The sequence below is a fragment of the Coregonus lavaretus genome (genome assembly GCF_964263955.1).
Source record: "Coregonus lavaretus genome assembly, chromosome: 15".
Lineage (NCBI taxonomy): Eukaryota > Metazoa > Chordata > Actinopteri > Salmoniformes > Salmonidae > Coregonus > Coregonus lavaretus.
In genome coordinates, this window is record NC_140002.1 from 31,234,005 (window position 1) to 31,251,977 (window position 17,973).

Sequence of the window (17,973 nt, forward strand, 5' to 3'; positions counted from 1 at the left end):
ATATTGATGCTTTAAAATCCGTATGCTTGTTATGTACAGGGATATAACTTACTGGTTCCATTTTCATCTTTTCTGCGTTTGGATTCTAGGCTCATCTCGCGGTCAGTGGTCACATGGTCCTAAAAAAAGATGGAAAATAATTAAAATGCCCACACCAGTAGGGCTGTGGCGGTCACGAAATTTCGTCAGTCGGTGATTGTCAAGCAAATAACTGACAGTCTCATGGTAATTTACCGTTAATTAACATGAGCACATTTAGCATCTCCTAGCTTCCACACATAGCCTACAAGCCACTGATGCAGACCTTCTGAACATCTACATTTTAAAAAGTCGAAAAAGTCCATGTAATATAGCCTACACCTTCACAATAAATCCATTCTTTATTTTAGACAGGTCTAAACTAACATGATATGAAGAAAATTTAGTCTATTTCGGGAGAAAAGAAAGCACACTCAGTTGTCGTTATGTTAGGTCCTGATCTAGCTATGCATTATGGCTGTGTGCTACACTAGTTCATTTGGCAGACAAGATTTGCTTAGAATTCCATGGCATTATTTTATATTATTTTATAGTATGAAGAATACAACTGAACAAAGCTGAATAAAATAGAAAGGATATTTTCTCCAAACGATTTGAAGGAGTTTGCACATGAGGCTATTCTGTGTTGAGCAGTTAACAAAGAAATAGGTACTCCTATATGCTTAATTTAGAGTTATTAATGTAACTTGAGTTGTGTTTAGGCTTGGGCTATATGTTTAGATTTTTAATACATTGTAAGGCTGCATGATGCGACTCTAATGATGATTTGAAAAAAGTTGCTTGAAAAGGCATGAGCTCTGCTTTGTTTTTTGTGCAGGCTGTACACACTTCATCAGTCTCTCATTCAACATTTAAGAAGCACTTGATAATGCCTCGACTGCCTGCTCCGAAGCACCTCTCATCTCACTCACATGGCTCTCCATCATGTGATCGGGTCTTTCTCACAGGCTACAAGTGAAGACAGACATCGGGGACGCAACTGTGCGCGTCCTTATCCAATTCCGAGGTGCATATTGAAGATATTGGAAGAGCTGACCACATTTACTTTTCGTCAGCCAACAAGATGAGTAGGCCTAACAAACAGCAAAAGCACTAGCCTATGTCAATCTACTATCCCTCATAGTACAAAAGTTGACCTATTCTATTCTGTGCGAGAAATAAATATTCCAACCATAGTCTGGGACAGTTGTGGGATGCGATAGATCCCAAACTAATACAACCACTAGCATAAAAAAAAAATTAGGCAGACGCAACAGATCAGAACGTTTATCTTAAAATGTTTATAAACTATTAGGCTATTTCTTCACATTATAAGTGCAGCAATGTGCACACGGCAGTAGGCTATAAGCACGAATGTTCCATTAGCGGAAAACACCATTATCAAAAGTGACCGCAAATGCAATTATGCATGTAATGCTTTTATTATAAAAAGGTGCATTTTTATGGCGAAAATGATCTCCCCAAACTTGAAATTTGCGCGCTGCTTACGTATGCCAGTTAGGCGCTACACCACTTGTAAAGCGGATTAATGTGCTTAATTTTAAGAAGCTATTTGGCCACTTTAGTTGTGATACAAACCTTATCAAAACACATAGGCCTATGGGTTAGGCTACATGAGGTGTGTGACTATGATTAGAAAAAGTCACAACAAAAAGGCATTGTTTCTTGCCTTAAGCTGGGCATCATTCATAAGTGATAATATATAATTCAAATGATAGGTTAATATTGTCACCCATCAGACTATTCTTGATTTAATCTTGTCTTTACATACAGTGGGGAAAAAAAGTATTTAGTCAGCCACCAATTGTGCAACTTCTCCCACTTAAAAAGATGAGAGAGGCCTATAATTTTCATCATAGGTACACGTCAACTATGACAGACAAAATGAGGAAAAAAAATCCAGAAAATCACATTTTAGGATTTTTTATGAATTTATTTGCAAATTATGGTGGAAAATAATTATTTGGTCAATAACAAAAGTTTCTCAATACTTTGTTATATACCCTTTGTTGGCAATGACACAGGTCAAACGTTTTCTGTAAGTCTTCACAAGGTTTTCACACACTGTTGCTGGTATTTTGGCCCATTCCTCCATGCAGATCTCCTCTAGAGCAGTGATGTTTTGGGGCTGTCGCTGGGCAACACAGACTTTCAACTCCCTCCAAAGATTTTCTATGGGGTTGAGATCTGGAGACTGGCTAGGCCACTCCAGGACCTTGAAATGCTTCTTACGAAGCCACTCCTTCGTTGCCCGGGCAGTGTGTTTGGGATCATTGTCATGCTGAAAGACCCAGCCACGTTTCATCTTCAATGCCCTTGCTGATGGAAGGAGGTTTTCACTCAAAATCTCACGATACATGGCCCCATTCATTCTTTCCTTTACACGGATCAGTCGTCCTGGTCCCTTTGCAGAAAAACAGCCCCAAAGCATGATGTTTCCACCCCCATGCTTCACAGTAGGTATGGTGTTCTTTGGATGCAACTCAGCATTCTTTGTCCTCCAAACACGACAAGTTGAGTTTTTACCAAAAAGTTCTATTTTGGTTTCATCTGACCATATGACATTCTCCCAATCCTCTTCTGGATCATCCAAATGCACTCTAGCAAACTTCAGACGGGCCTGGACATGTACTGGCTTAAGCAGGGGGACACGTCTTGCACTGCAGGATTTGAGTCCCTGGCGGCATAGTGTGTTACTGATGGTAGGCTTTGTTACTTTGGTCCCAGCTCTCTGCAGGTCATTCACTAGGTCCCCCCGTGTTGTTCTGGGATTTTTGCTCACCGTTCTTGTGATCATTTTGACCCCATAGGGTGAGATCTTGCGTGGAGCCCCAGATCGCGGGAGATTATCAGTGGTCTTGTATGTCTTCCATTTCCTAATAATTGCGCCCACAGTTGATTTCTTCAAACCAAGCTGCTTACCTATTGCAGATTCAGTCTTCCCAGCCTGGTGCAGGTCTACAATTTTGTTTCTGGTGTCCTTTGACAGCTCTTTGGTCTTGGCCATAGTGGAGTTTGGAGTGTGACTGTTTGAGGTTGTGGACAGGTGTCTTTTATACTGATAACAAGTTCAAACAGGTGCCATTAATACAGGTAACGAGTGGAGGACAGAGGAGCCTCTTAAACAAGAAGTTACAGGTCTGTGAGAGCCAGAAATCTTGCTTGTTTGTAGGTGACCAAATACTTATTTTCCACCATAATTTGCAAATAAATTCATTAAAAATCCTACAATGTGATTTTCTGGATTTTTTTCCCTCAATTTGTCTGTCATAGTTGACGTGTACCTATGATGAAAATTACAGGCCTCACTCATCTTTTTAAGTGGGAGAACTTGCACAATTGGTGGCTGACTAAATACTTTTTTTCCCCACTGTATAATAAATAATATATGTGCGAAATGTGTTTTGATTTAGAATGGACCATTATCATTCACCTGTCTCGAAACAGGGGCAGGGGAAAAAGACATGTCATCGCTGCACTTCAATAGTGAATGGAGGACACTTTTCCTGTGGTTCATTTTCATGCCAGCCAGGTAGGCTATACTCCTGTTGTAAAGATAAGCAATGTGCTTAATATTGGCTTAATATTAGGAAAGTTGAGAAATAAATATAGTAGGCCTAGCCTATAGAAAGCTGATGGGATCCTCCTCTTTTTAATAGAGGCCATCACTCTGTTTTCTCGTGCAATTGCATAGCCTATAGAAATGTTGAGCAACATGAGCTCACGGGCTCTCATTAAGTGTTTGATTAGATTTTCAAGAAATTTGCATTGATGTCAGAGTGATTAGAGGGACAATAAAGTGCTGAGTACCAGGCAGTTAGCAAGTTTGGTAGGCTACTAATGACCATCAGCAGCATCAGAGCTTGGAGAAGCCTAATTATCATTATTGTTATTATTATTATTATTATTGACTGCCTTCATGACTCGTGACCGCCATGTGGCGGTAATACGGTCACCGCAACAGCCCTACACACCAGTAGAAATCCACTTTTTCAAGCTGAAAGAAGATGGCCAGAGCTTACCCATGATGTTGAGCATCATGGGTCATCCTTTTTACGCTGCTGCTACTCTGTTAAGTATTTATGCATAGTCACTTTAACTCTACCCACATGTACATATTACCTCAACTACCTCAACTAGCCGGTGCCCCCGCACATTGACTCTGCAACGGTACCCCCCTGTATATATAGCCTCCCTACTGTCACTTTATTTTACTGTATATATAGCCTCCCTACTGTCACTTTATTTTACTTCTGCTCTTTTTTTCTCAACACTTTTTTTGTTGTTGTTTTATTCTTACTTTTTTTGTTTAAAATAAATGCACTGTTGGTTAAGGGCTGTAAGTAAGCATTTCACTGTAATGTCTGCACCTGTTGTATTCGGCGCATGTGACCAATACAATTTGATTTGATTTGATGTTGCACGACAATTTAATCCAATAAGTCATAGTTTTAGTAAAGTATGATATATTTGGGCTTGAAGTGACAAATCCGAACAGCCCACATCCGTGTGAATGCAGTGTCTTTTCCTATGATATGAAGTACAAATTGTTTATCCTACGTTTAATTTCAGGGCTGTGTTTCATTTGAATGTTACCACCCACCAGCATGGCATTGTTTATTAATCAGAAACACCTGCAAAGTTATTCCTCTTCGCGAAAGATGAGCCAAACAGCCTTGTGTCCACTTGGCAGCCTGAGCCATGGAGAAAAGTACAATATTTTCCCCTTTTTTTATTATCATAATCCATGCGATAATTTGTCAATTTTCACTTATTTTATAACTAGTCTATATTAAAAATACATAACATACCGGTCAAAAGTTTTAGAACACCTACTCATCATTCAACGGTTCTTCTTTAATTTTACTATTTTCTACATTGTAGAGAATAATAGTGAAGACATCAAAATTATGAAATAACACATATGGAATCATGTAGTAACCAAAAAAGTGTTAAACAAATGAAAATATATTTTATATTTGAGATTCTTCAAATAGCCACCCTTTGCCTTGATGACAGCTTTGCACACTCTTGGCATTCTCTCAATCTGCTTCATGACGTAGTCACCTGGAATGCATTTCAATTAAAAGGTGTGCCTTCTTAAAAGTTAATTTGTGGAATTTCTTTCCTTCTTAATGTGTTTGAGCCAATCAGTTGTGTTATGACAAGGTAGGGGGGGTATACAGAAGATGCTCTTTTACCAAATAGGGCTAAGTCCATATTATGGCAAGAACAGCTCAAATAAGCAAAGAGAAACGACAATCCATCATTACTTTAAGACATGAAGGTCAGTCAATCCGGAAAATTTCAAGAACTTTGAAAGTTCCTACAAGTGCAGCTGCAAAAACAATCAAGTGCTATGATGAAACTGGCTCTCATGAGGACCGCCACAGGAATGGAAGACCCAAAGTTACCTGCAGAGGATAAGTTCATTAGTTACCAGTCTCAGAAATTGCAGCCCGAATAAATGCTTCACAGAGCTCAAGTAACAGACACATCTCAACATCAACTGTTCAGAGGAGACTGTGAATCAGGCCTTCACTACTAAAGGACACCAATAAGAAGAAGAGACTTGCTTGGGCCAAGAAACACGAGCAATGGACATTAGACCGGTGGAAATTTGTCCTTTGCTCTGGAGTCCAAATTGGAGATTTTTGGTTCCAACCGCTGTCTCTGTGAGATGCGGTGTGGGTGAACGGATGATCTCCGCATGTGTATTTCCCACCGTGAAGCACGGAGGAGGTGGTGAAATGGTGTGGGGGTGCTTTGCTGGTGACACTGTCCGTGAATTATTTATAATTCAAAACACACTTAACCAGCATGGCTACCACAGCATTCTGCAGCGATATGCCATGCCATCCCATCTGGTTTGGGTTTAGTGGGACTAGCATTTGTTTTTCAACAGGTCAATTACCCAACACACCTCCAGGCTGTGTAAGGGCTATTTTACCAAGAAGGAGAGTGATGGTGCTGCATCAGATGACCTGGCCTCCACAATCCCCCGACCTCAACCCAATTGAGATGGTTTGGGATGAGTCTGACGGCAGAGTGAAGGAACAGCAGCCAACAAGTGCTCAGCATATGTGGGAACTCCTTCAAGACTGTTGGAAAAGCAATCCAGGTGAAGCTGGTTGAGAGAATGCCAAGAGTGTGCAAAGCTGTCATCAAGGCAGTGTGGCTATTTGAAGAATCTAAAAATCTAAAATATATTATGATTTGTTTAACACTTTTTTGGTCACTACATGATTCCATATGTGTTATTTTATAGTTCTGAAGTCTTCACTATTATTCTACAATGTAGAAAATAGTAAAAATAAAGAAAAACCCTTGAATGAGTAGGTGTTCTAAAACTTTTGACCGGTAGTGTATATATGACCATTTTATAAATGGTGTAATTGCATGATAGCATTTTACAAACCCGCTCCCCCCGTAGCCCTATGGTTTTGATCACTCAAGTTTTGCTTCACTACACGCTCCACTGCTTTGATTGGTGTAACGTTAGCAAGAAACCACAAGTGTTTAAACAGATAATGAAAAGGCACCCACGAAAGAAAATTCAAGGAACTTATAGTTAACAGTGCCTTCAGAAAGTATTCACACCTAATGACTTTTTCCACATTTTGTTGTGTTACAAAGTGGGATTAACATTTATTTTTTGTCAACGATCTACACAAAATACTCTTAATATCAAAGTGGAAGATTAATACTTTTTTTTATAAAAGGAAAATAAAACACGAATATATCCTGATTAGATAACTATTCAACCCCCTGCGCCAATACATGTTACAATCACTTTTGGCAGTGATTAAAGCTGTAAGTCTTTCTGAGTAAGTCTCTAAGAGCTTTGCATGCCTGGATTGTACAATATTTGCCCATTATTTAATTGTATTAATGAGTCAAGCTCTGTTTTATCACTTTTGGACAGCCATTTCAAGTATTGCCATAGATTTACAAGTCAATTTAAGTCAAAGCTGTAACTAGGCCACAGGAACATTCAATGTCATCTTGGTAAGCAATTCCAGTGTATATTTGGCCTTTTGTTTTAGGTTATTGTCCTGCTGAAAGGTGAATTTGTCTCCCAGTTTCTGTTGGAAAGCAGACAACCAGGTTTTCCTCTATGCTTAGCTCTATTTCTTTTAAGCCTAAAAAACTCCTTAGTCCTTGCCGATAACAAGCATACCCATAACATGGTGCAGCCACCACCATTCTTGAAAATATGAAGAGTGGTACTCGGTGATGTTGGATTTGCCCCAAACATAACGCTTTGTATTCAATTTCTTTGCAGTATTACTTTGTACCTTATTGCAAACAGTATGCATGTACAGGCTTCCTTCTTTTCACTTTGTCATTTAGTATTGTGGAGTAACTACAATGTTGTTGATCCATCCTCACCTATCTCCTATCACAGCAATTAAACTAACTGTTGGCCTCATGGTGAAATCCCTGAGCGGTTTCCTTCCTCTCCGGCAACTGATTTAGGAAGGGTGTCTATCTTTGTAGTGACTGGGCGTATTGATACACCATCCAAAGTCAAACGTTTATAACTGCACCATACTCAAAGGGATATTCAATGTCTGCTTTTTAAAAAATCCATCTACCAATAGGTGTCCTTTGCAAACCATAGTAAAACCTCCCTGGTCTTTGTGGATGAATCTGTGTTTGAAATTTACTTTTCGACTTGGGGACTTTACAGATAATTGTATGGGATACAGAGATGAGGTAATCATTTAAAATAATGTTGAACACTATTATTGCAAACAAGTTGTGTCCATGCAACTTATTATGGGACTTGTTAAGCAAATGTTTACTCCTGAACTTATTTAGGCTTGCCATAACAAAAAGGTTGAATACTTACTGACTGAAGACATTTCAGCTTTTCATTTTTTATAAATTTGTAAAAATGTCTAAAAACATAATTCCACTGACATTATGGGGTATTGTGTAGATCAGTGACAAAAGCTCTATTTAATCCATTTTAAATTCAGGCTGTCAAGGGGTGTGAATACTTTCTGAAGGCACTGTAATTTGAGGTGCGAATGATCATGAGCCAATCATTTCACTTCCCCTGTGAGAACCATGAGCACGGGCTGACTTCTTTAAGGACGGTGAATCATAACAATCTCACCAGTCTTGACAATCAATGCAAAACAATAAGATATAGGTTAGAATTCTTCGGAAGTATTTGTCTTATCAAATCAAGATGGGAACAAGCACAAGATCAGATAAGAACACTCCTTTCCCCCTTGGAGTCCACCTTTAACATCTCTCCCTTGCTCTCTCAATGCAGCATGGCATCTAAAATACTCACTCTCTTCCTGTCCTTTCTGTCTTTGTCTTCGGCCTTCTTCTCTTTGGAACGGCCCCGGGTATTCTCTGACTCTTTCTTGTCCGTCTCCCTCTCTCTGCTCTTGGACCGCGCGACCGAATTGTAGTTGATGTGGTGCTGTAAGGAATGAGCATACAAACAAACACAGACCAAAATAGATAAAAAATTACATTGCATGGCATTCTGTCCACTTACTGGAGGATACCTTGAAACGTGTGTGCTGAAATCTGCCTGTCCTCCTAAATATGTGTGTACCTATTACCAAGCCATTAACTTTAAAATATAAGCCCATATGCCCAGGCAGACCCTGTACATTCTACTATGTGTTGCTGATCATTTAGTGTAAACGAACCGCTAAGTGGCTGACAGTTAGTTCCTGGAGGAAAATCACTAGGAAATATAGAGCAGCTTCATAAACTGGAGATAGAAGAGAAAAAGAGATCGAAGAGCAGAGAATTCTGGGACCAAATCAAACACACCATGCGATCCTGATTCAGATAACAAATGATAAAATACACTTAAGAAAAATATAAACGCAACATGCAACAATTTCTACTAATTTTACTGAGTTATAGTTAATATTAGGAAATCAGTCAATTGCAATAAATTAGGCCCTAATCTATGGTTTTCACATGACTGGGATATGCATCTGTTGGTCACAGATATCTTTAAAAAGAAAGGTTTGCCCCATGCAGTGCGACATCTCCTTTGCATAGAGTTGATCAGGCTGTTGATTGTGGCCTGTGGAATGTTGTCCCACTCCTCTTCAATGGCTGTACGAAGTTGATGAATATTGGCGGGAACTGGAACACGCTGTCGTACACGTTGAGCCAGAGCATCCCAAACATGCTCAATGGGTGACATGTCTGGTGAGTATGCTGGCCATGGAAGAACTGGGACATTTTCAGCTTCCAGATCCTTGCGATATGGGGCTGTGCATTATCATGCTGAAACATGAGGTGATGGCGGCGGATGAATGGCACAACAATGGGCCTCAGGATCTCATCATGGTATCTCTGTGCATTCAAACTGCCATCGGTAAAAAGCAATTGTATTCGTTGTCCGTAGCTTATGCCTGCCCATACCATAACCCCACTGCCACCATGGGGCACTCTGTTCACAACGTTGACATCAGCAAACCGCTCGCCCACACAACGCCATACACGCTGTCTGCCATCTGCCCGGTACAGTTGAAACCGGGATTCATCCGTGAAGAGCAAACTTCTCCAGCGTGCCAGTGGCCATCCGTGGTGAGCATTTGCCCACTGAAGTCGGTTACGAAGCCGAACTGTAGTCAGTTCAAGACCCTGGTGAGGACGACGAGCACGATGAGCTTCCCATAGATGGTTTCTGGCAGTTTGTGCAGAAATTCTTCGGTTGCGCAAACCCACAGTTTCATCAGCTGTCCGGGTGGCTGGTCTCAGATGATCCCGCAGGTGAAGAAGCCGGATGTGGAGGTCCTGGGCTGGCGTGGATACACGTGGTCTGCGGTTGTGAGGCCGGTTGGATGTACTGCCAAATTCTCTAAAACAACGTTGGAGGTGGCTTATGGTAGAGAAATTAACATTCAATTCTCTGGCAAAAGATCTGGTGGACATTCCTGCAGTGAGCATGCCAACTGCACGCTCCCTCAAATCTTGAGACATCTGTGGCATTGTGTTGTGTGACAAAACTGCACATGTTAGAGTGGCCTTTTATTTTCCCCAGCACAAGGTGCACCTGTGTAATAATCATGCTGTTTAATCAGCTTCTTGATATGCCACACCTGTCAGGTGGATGGATTATCTTGGCAAAGGAGCAAGGCTCACTAACAGGGATGTAAACAAATTTGTGCACAAAATTTGAGAGAAAGCTTTTTGCGCGTATGAAAGATTTCTGGGGTCTTTTCTTTCAGCTCATTTAACATGAGACCAATAGTTTACATAGTGTTTATATTTTTGTTCAGTGTAGTATAATGGAACATCACAAACATTTTAACAAGATTGACACTACAAAGTTAAACTCTATCCCTAACTCGGTGGTCAGAGGAGAAGTAAGGTGTATCATCATCAGTATTCAGACACCAAACAAATATCAATACATCTCCCTCATCAACAACTAGGTCACCAGTGACTGCAGCTCAGTCAAGAGAGCATAGATATCATCCCAACAACTTCACAGTGAACCATGAGTCTGGACTGTGGGCACTGCGGGCGGTAGATCAAAATAGCAGACTAGCACTGGCCACTGACAGCAGAGCACTGCTACCTGTGCGCTGTCTAACTCGATACAAATTCAACAAACCAACCGTGTACCTGCTGTATGAATTATTCATCTAGACCATCTCTAGCTCAGTCTGCAGGGGGAGAGAGGGAGAATCTAGACAGAGGAACAACTGTGCTATGGCTACTGATTTGAGCGCAACCCAATACATATGGACTAAGGCTTATAGGGGTTTTGGTGCTGAAAAGGAATGTCAGGCTTTGGTCTTAAAACGAGCCAAAAAAACTACAGCTTAATAAAGACTAACTGTTTCGCTTTAAACGAATATCAGAAATCAATATGGAACAGAGGCGGATGGATGAAGGTGTGTGTGTGTGAGAGAGAAAAAGAGAGACAGGTCTGTAATGTGGGCTCAATAGAGGATTACTCTCTCCTTCTCATAGTGTTTTCACAGCACATCACACGCATAGCTAATGAGTCTTCCGCCCGGGCAGGCATCAGAGACAGCCTTAGAAAGTGATCACAGGCAGAGGAAGAAAAGCCGCCTGCTTAAAACAATCAGGACCTTTTCACACAACAGTCTGCCGTCCTGGACATCTCTCTAATCTTTCCCATGACTCCACTGAACTCATCAAAACTTAGTGTGGAGGTCTGGCTGCCTGGCACAGAGCGGACTTAAACAGGCATGCCTAAGGTGATATCTCAGGTTTTACTATTCAGCAATGACTTCTTATGCAAGTCAGATTTATTTGGACACTGTCTGCAAAATGGTACATTTTCACATTCAATAAGTGTAATCATCCAAGTACTTCTAACTGACCCCCTCCTCATAGCACTTGGAGAAAGAGAATGAAGATAACAGTCAAGGTGAATAGTGATAGAGTAGTGTTTAGGAGGAGTCCAAACCTTGGATGCAGAGTCCTTGGGTTCGTTGCTATTGTCCTGTAGGAATGAATGGAGATGACAGATGAGCTGGGGGGGGGGTTGTCAGACAGCAGGTCAGGAGAGAGTCGGGAGGAGGGGGGTTTCAGGGGCTGGACGGACCGACGTCACACTTCCTTCCCCCTTGACCTCTGACCTTCAAGGACTAAGGCTTTCACAAGGTTATTAAAAGAGAGGAGAGTTCATTTATCTTTAACAGGGGTCATCTCATCAGCTTTACATTAGATTAGAAAAACCCTGAGAAGTGAGATGAAAGTGTGTGATTTTTTTCTACAAAAGATTCTCTGGGATTAAATGCAGCATCTCAAAGAGGCCTACAGAACACTTTGTTTATAGTGCATGTGGTGTAAACTAACAAAACAACTGAACTGAGTGTGTGTGTGTGTGTATCTGACAAATGAATTGAATTTCATGTGTGCTCTGCTCTCCTATGTTTTAGCACTCTGTTGTTGTCACTTACAGTTGAGAATGGATAAGACACAGGGAGCCTATCTCTCTGGTGGTAGTAAACATTAAGACCTATCACAAGCTTCAAGCGGTTTAGGCAACGCTCCAGCAGATCCAGAAGGCTTCGCCCACACTTTCTCTCTCCCTCTCGTGCTCTCTGTGGCGGTAGGCAGGCTTTATTTTCCTCCTGTACTTTTGGCCGGTGTAAAACTGAGGCTCTGCCTCTCCTCTCTTGCTCTCCGTGGGCCTGGGTGCTGGTGGTGCCTGGGGTTCCCACTGCGCGTGTGATAGGGTGGTAGGGGTGATGAGGGGGGTTGGTGGTTGTAGGTGGACCACAGGAGCGACTGACTGTGTACACATCTTGAGTGGAAGCGTAGGTACAGACTGAGGCTGCATGCGGGCCTTTTGAACAGATCAGAGCTAACAGCTAGCAGCAGATACCGAGACTTCTTCTGAAGACACTGTGCGACTCCGAACTCAGCCCACCACCCCTGCTGGATTCCCGCAGATTCAAAGGAAAATAAAAACACGTCACACCACTTCAACCAAGAAATCTTCTCAGCTTGCCGGAAAATGGGGAAAAAAAACTCTTAATCTTGGGTGCTATTTTGAACTGGGAAAATACCAGGGGGATCTTAGAGGGGGAAAAAATCCAAATAAATCTTCTTTTCAGCTTGCCAGCAAAAAACGAAAAATCTCATGACTTTGGAAGCAATTTTTTACTTGAGGAAAAATATCACTCTCAAAAAAAGAAAAAGGGTGGGGAATACAGGAACACATATTCCTCTCTTCTCCAAGGCACTTTTACTGCTTTCCTTCACATTAAAATAAATTAATATTTCAAATAATCGATATATACATTATTCTCTTGGCTAAGTCCTTGATGATTATCCCCACTCAGGAAATATATTAAGGAAAAGTCCAAATGGAATTATTTTCAAACTCCCATGGTTTACGAAGGTGATTCCAGACGGGGCTTTCCTGTGTGTATGAGAACTCTCCTTGGTGATCTTGAGGGCCGATGGAACACGCAACAGTTGGGAACGATCCGGCAGAAAGGGAAGAAACACGGGCTCAGCTTTCCTCAGGCCATACTAACCTTAAGAGAGGAAGAGTGGGATGGTGAAGAGTGGGTATCGAGTTTTCGCCTTTTGTGATCTGGAAAAAAAACAGGAGGATTAAATTAATTTCTAATTTCAACTGGCACATTCAAACTAATAGCTCCAATTACCCCTTGACAACCAGCAGAAACAGTATAAGTGCAGAGCCAGTGTTGGCGGTAAGGTTGCTTACCCCTCTCAGATTCAGCAGACTCAGATCGGGGAACTGGAGACTTGAGGGACACAGACACAGCACTCTTGTCTCCTCCCTTCTCCTTGATCTTGGGCTCCTTGGCGCCAGTGTCGCGCTCCCTGGACAGCTCCTTGGGCTCTCCGTTGCCGGCTTTGGCCTTGTTGTCCTCTTTGCTGCTCTTCTCCTCCGCCTTCTGCTTGTCCCGGTCTGCCTTGGGCATCTTCTCCTTACCCTCGCGTGGCGCCCGCTCCTCCTTGCCACCTGCTCCTCTCTCGTCCCTCTGCTTCTCCCTCCGGCTCTCCCCCTTGGTCTCCGGTGTGCTGCCTGGAGTCTTCTCCTTCTTCTCTTTCTTCTCCTTCCCGCTCTTTTCCTTGTCATCCCTCTCTTTGAAGGCTTTGGTGCTGCGAGGGAAACAGAATGGACATGGTTCAGAGTTCAACATTAACATGCAACGGATGTGCAGATAAGCAAAAGCCAAGAATGATTCAACTTTCTCTTTTAATAGTCATTTAAGAGTCATTCTTTAATACCTGGATAGAATCATACATGAGGCAAAACTTCAGATGTCTAGTTTTTATATCCACCAGTTCAAAGTGCTGTGTTAGATTCCAATCTGGGGATTCACTGACTCACTAATATTCAAACAATTGATTCTCTTTCCTGTTTTATTCAGCCTTTTTAAAAACATATTCATGAGCAATAGCGTAATAGTTGAGAACAGTAAATAAATGAATAAATCTATATCTAGTTGTTTCCCAGCCCCAGCGCTGTTTGGCTGCTGTTGGCTAGTCTCCATGCCTACCTGTTAGGAGCACCATTCCCGTTGCTGGTGGTCACTTTGGCCGCTGTGCTGTTGGCTTTGTTCACTGGCTTCGCCGCCCCCTGAGATTTATCCTTGGATCGGTCTATCAAAACATGAAGCAGCAACAGCATGAACACAATGGCCCTTTCAATAAAACACATTTCCTCATGCTAATTAAGATTCTAAACACCTGTCATATTGTGTGACATGTAACCACAAGGGAAATATCATTGTCAGGGGGAGGAATGTTCTAATACTTTCCTCTAATATTATGACAGAAGGCCAGACCCAGTGCATACTGGTTGGATCTCCCCCACTCACCAGCGTCCTCGCAGGCTCCCTCCTCAGTCTTGCTGGTGTTGGTGGTAGGCTTGGCTGTGGTGCCAGGGCCATTCAGCTGGCTGGCAGTGGTGGCGCTCCGCACCGGTTGCTCCTTGTGGTGGAACTCATTCTCAGGGACCATGTGCACCTTCCTGCCTTTCAACTGGCCAGAATAGCTGTAAGATGCACAGAGAGTTTACACAAGGTACAGGCAGGGAAATCACACAGCATCACACCCCATACACATGCCAAACTAAAACACCCATAGACACACCACAGCTACAAAACACTACCACATCGGCAATTAATAATAATTATAACATCTCTCCACTTCCACACACACCAGGGTTTCCGTTAGCCGGTAATGGCTGGCTTTTGTCTGATAATTTTTTTTTTTTTTTAAAGACGATGAATAACATTGGTGCCAGCCAATTGTCTGGGGGAAGAAGAAAGCATTCCATTGCAAAATAATGCTTGATAGCCTATTAATTGATGGAAATACCAGTTGATGTAAAATACATTTGACTGGTCATGATTATCGGTCTATAGGTTCATGTGCACAATTTAGTGGAATCTCGTTACCTGTATAAAACACACCTGGGAGCCAGAAATCTTTCTGATTGAGAGGGGGTCAAATGCTAATTTCCCTCATTAAAATGCAAATCAATTTATAACATTTTTGACATGCGTTTTTCTGGATTTTTGTTGTTGTTATTCTGTCTCTCACTGTTCAAATAAACCTACCATTAAAATTATAGACTGATCATTTCTTTGTCAGTGGGCATACGTACAAAATCAGCAGGGGATCAAATACTTCTTTCCCTCACTGTATATTAGTTATCACACGCGTACAGAATACAGATACAGAGCCTTTGAGTGGAAAATCAGTCAGACGGTGCAAGAGCTGCTGCTGCAGCATCTTGAGGTGCTTTCAAGGCAACTGGGAACTCTGGAAAAATACAAGGTCAAATCATGACGTCAGTGATCTTCAGGTTGGAAAGTCGGAGCTCTAGAAAGAGGCCTGAGTTCCCGAGTTGGAATTCCAAGTTGAATGACCGTTCAAAATATTTTTCCCAGTCGGAGCTAGTTGTCTTGAACACACTGAAGTCGGAAGTCTGAGATTTCCGAGTTCCCAGTTGTTTTGATTTTTTTTAAATACATTTTAGTCATTTAGCAGACGCTCTTATCCAGAGCGACTTACAGTTAGTGAGTGCATACATTTTACATACGCTGCATCAAATGGCAATGGAAGGCAGGCTTGATCAGCGCGTCACACACAACTTTGCAATGAGCTGGAGGCAGTATGCATTTTGAAAACCAATACTTAATTGTTTGAAACCTGAACGTTTTAATACGAGGCATGTCTTACCTTGCTTCAAAGTAGCCTATTAGATCTCCTCTCTTTCTACATTTCTAACAGATATTTTAATCTCTGTCACATGAAACTGCTCGCATGTGCATTGCCCTTTTGACAACAGTGTTTTCATGCTAATTACAGTATGGAACGTACATTTGTGTGTAACCTGCTGCTGTGATTATAATGTGAAGAAATAATAGTTTAACATTTTAAGCTAAACATTCTGATCTGTTGCATCAGACTCATTGCTTTTTAACGTTTATTTTTATGTAGCATAGGCCTACTGGTTGTATGAATTTGGGATCTATCGTCCCACAACTGTTCCAGGGTCTGTTTGGAATTGGCAATTTCTTTCTCGACAAGCTGACCAATAGAATAGGTAGCCTAAACTGTTCTACTATAGTACAAAGGCTAGTGATTTTGTTGTTCATTACTCGTCTTGTTGGCTGACGAAAAGTAAATGTGGACAGTTGTTCTAACACGTTCAAAGTGCACATCAGAATTTGGTAAGAAGGACCGCACATCGTTGCATCCTCGACTTGCATGTCCTGGTAATATGAGTTACCCTATTCTAAATGTGATTTCTGTCATTTTGAGCAAGGTGGGTGGAAACCCACCAAATGCATATAGGTCCGGTATATTTCTCAAATGTCTGGTAAATTAAAATGTTGCCGGTCAAATGTCCGGTGCCACATTTTCCAAACAGAAACCCTAACACACAAACACACACACATACACAGGGGATCAGTGTGTGTCTCTAAGTGAGGATTTGACAGGTACATCCCGTAAAGCTCTGTAGAGGATTATGTTTGTCTGTTTAGCTGTCTCCAGTGCTTTACAGCTGCACCACATGACTGACGGAGTCCCAGGCTGTAGGGCAGACAGCCAGGCAGCTATACTAGACCCACACCTTAATGAATGATCAGCTCTCATTACCCCATCAGCTCCTTAAGCATCATCCTCTACTACTGACCTCAAGACAAAGTACCTAGATCACTTATCTGATCTCACAAATCTGTTTAGATAATCCACAACAAGTACTTCCCATTGTAAATAACATCTGGATAAAAGTACAACTCAACCTTCCCTAAAGATAATTCATCCAATACTACTTCATCTATATCACTGTAGTTCTTCTGCATGAAAAGTACACACCTCCATTTAACACCACCCTTAGTGGGTACTAGCTACACAACGAACTGACAAACCTAACAGCAAAACACTTGTCACTTGCGCCCAACAATTAACTAAAACCCCACAATGCTAGTGAACTGTCTGTGATTGTGCTGCACTGCAAACAACATGGCTGGTGGACTCCGTGTTACCCCATGGCCAAGGCATAGAGGTCTGGCCTCTTCTCCTTCTCCTCCAGACAGATCTTGTGGACGCGGCACTCCAGCGCCTGGCCCAGGTTCAGCACTTTGGGGTAGCAGGGCAGGATCTTGGTCAGCACGATGAGGATGTTCCGGATGTGGGTGTACTCCCCCGTCTCCAAGCAGTGGACTGATGCCTGGAGGGCACAGAGGGAGAGAGGGGAGGAGGGGTGTATTGTTACTGCCCTGACCTCTGATTATACTGTACATATACAGAGGAGACCGGACTCTTCATGTTTGAGGAGCTTCTCACCCAGAGCGGGTACAATTTCCTGCTAGCATTGTCTGTCACGTTTCTTTTCAATTAAAGTATTACATTCTGAACAATGGCGGTAATACAGTCACCGCAACAGCCCTACTGTTGTTGTCGTCACCTTCTGTTGCATTACTCAACAAGTGTTTCAATAGCAGGATATCCTCAGATTAAAAAATCAACAGGCTTGGCTCTAGATTATACCCATCTATGTATACTTTACATTGTTTGTGAGATCAGACATCACTATAACCCAAGTGTTCATATTCAAAGTTGCTTCCATTTCTGCGCATCTAATTTGTAAAATTTCAACTGTATTAAATTCGTACTTTTTTCAATTCCACAAAAAATTTAACACCCATCAAAATATCTTTATTCTCTTTCTTGTGATGTAAGTGTCAAGACTGAGTCTCCTGAGTGGCGCAGTGGTCTAAGGCGCTGCATCGCAGTGCTAACTGTGCCACTAGAGATCCTGGTTCGAATCCAGGCTCTGTCGCAGCCGGCCGCGACCGGGAGACTCATGGGCGGCGCACAATTGGCCCAGCGTCGTCCAGGGTAGGGGAGGGAATGGCCGGCAGGGATGTAGCTCAGTTGATAGAGCATGGCGTTTGCAACGCC

At 42.1% G+C, this 17,973-nt stretch overlaps 1 protein-coding gene across 2 annotated transcripts in view; it reads right to left on the bottom strand.

Moving 5' to 3' along the window:
• LOC311142073 (THO complex subunit 2-like) overlaps positions 1-17,973 on the bottom strand; it is a gene marked incomplete at its 5' end in the record, with an annotated part of 60,178 nt that overhangs the window by 3,376 nt on the left and 38,829 nt on the right. For both annotated transcript variants that reach the window (XM_084177634.1, XM_084177633.1), the window contains 8 exons: positions 53-119; positions 8,348-8,482; positions 11,474-11,509; positions 13,056-13,114; positions 13,250-13,650; positions 14,052-14,154; positions 14,373-14,548; positions 17,055-17,239. In XM_084177634.1, the coding sequence (XP_084033760.1) occupies positions 53-119; positions 8,348-8,482; positions 11,474-11,509; positions 13,056-13,114; positions 13,250-13,650; positions 14,052-14,154; positions 14,373-14,548; positions 17,055-17,239 (1,162 nt within the window). The remainder of the gene's footprint in view (positions 1-52; positions 120-8,347; positions 8,483-11,473; positions 11,510-13,055; positions 13,115-13,249; positions 13,651-14,051; positions 14,155-14,372; positions 14,549-17,054; positions 17,240-17,973) is intronic.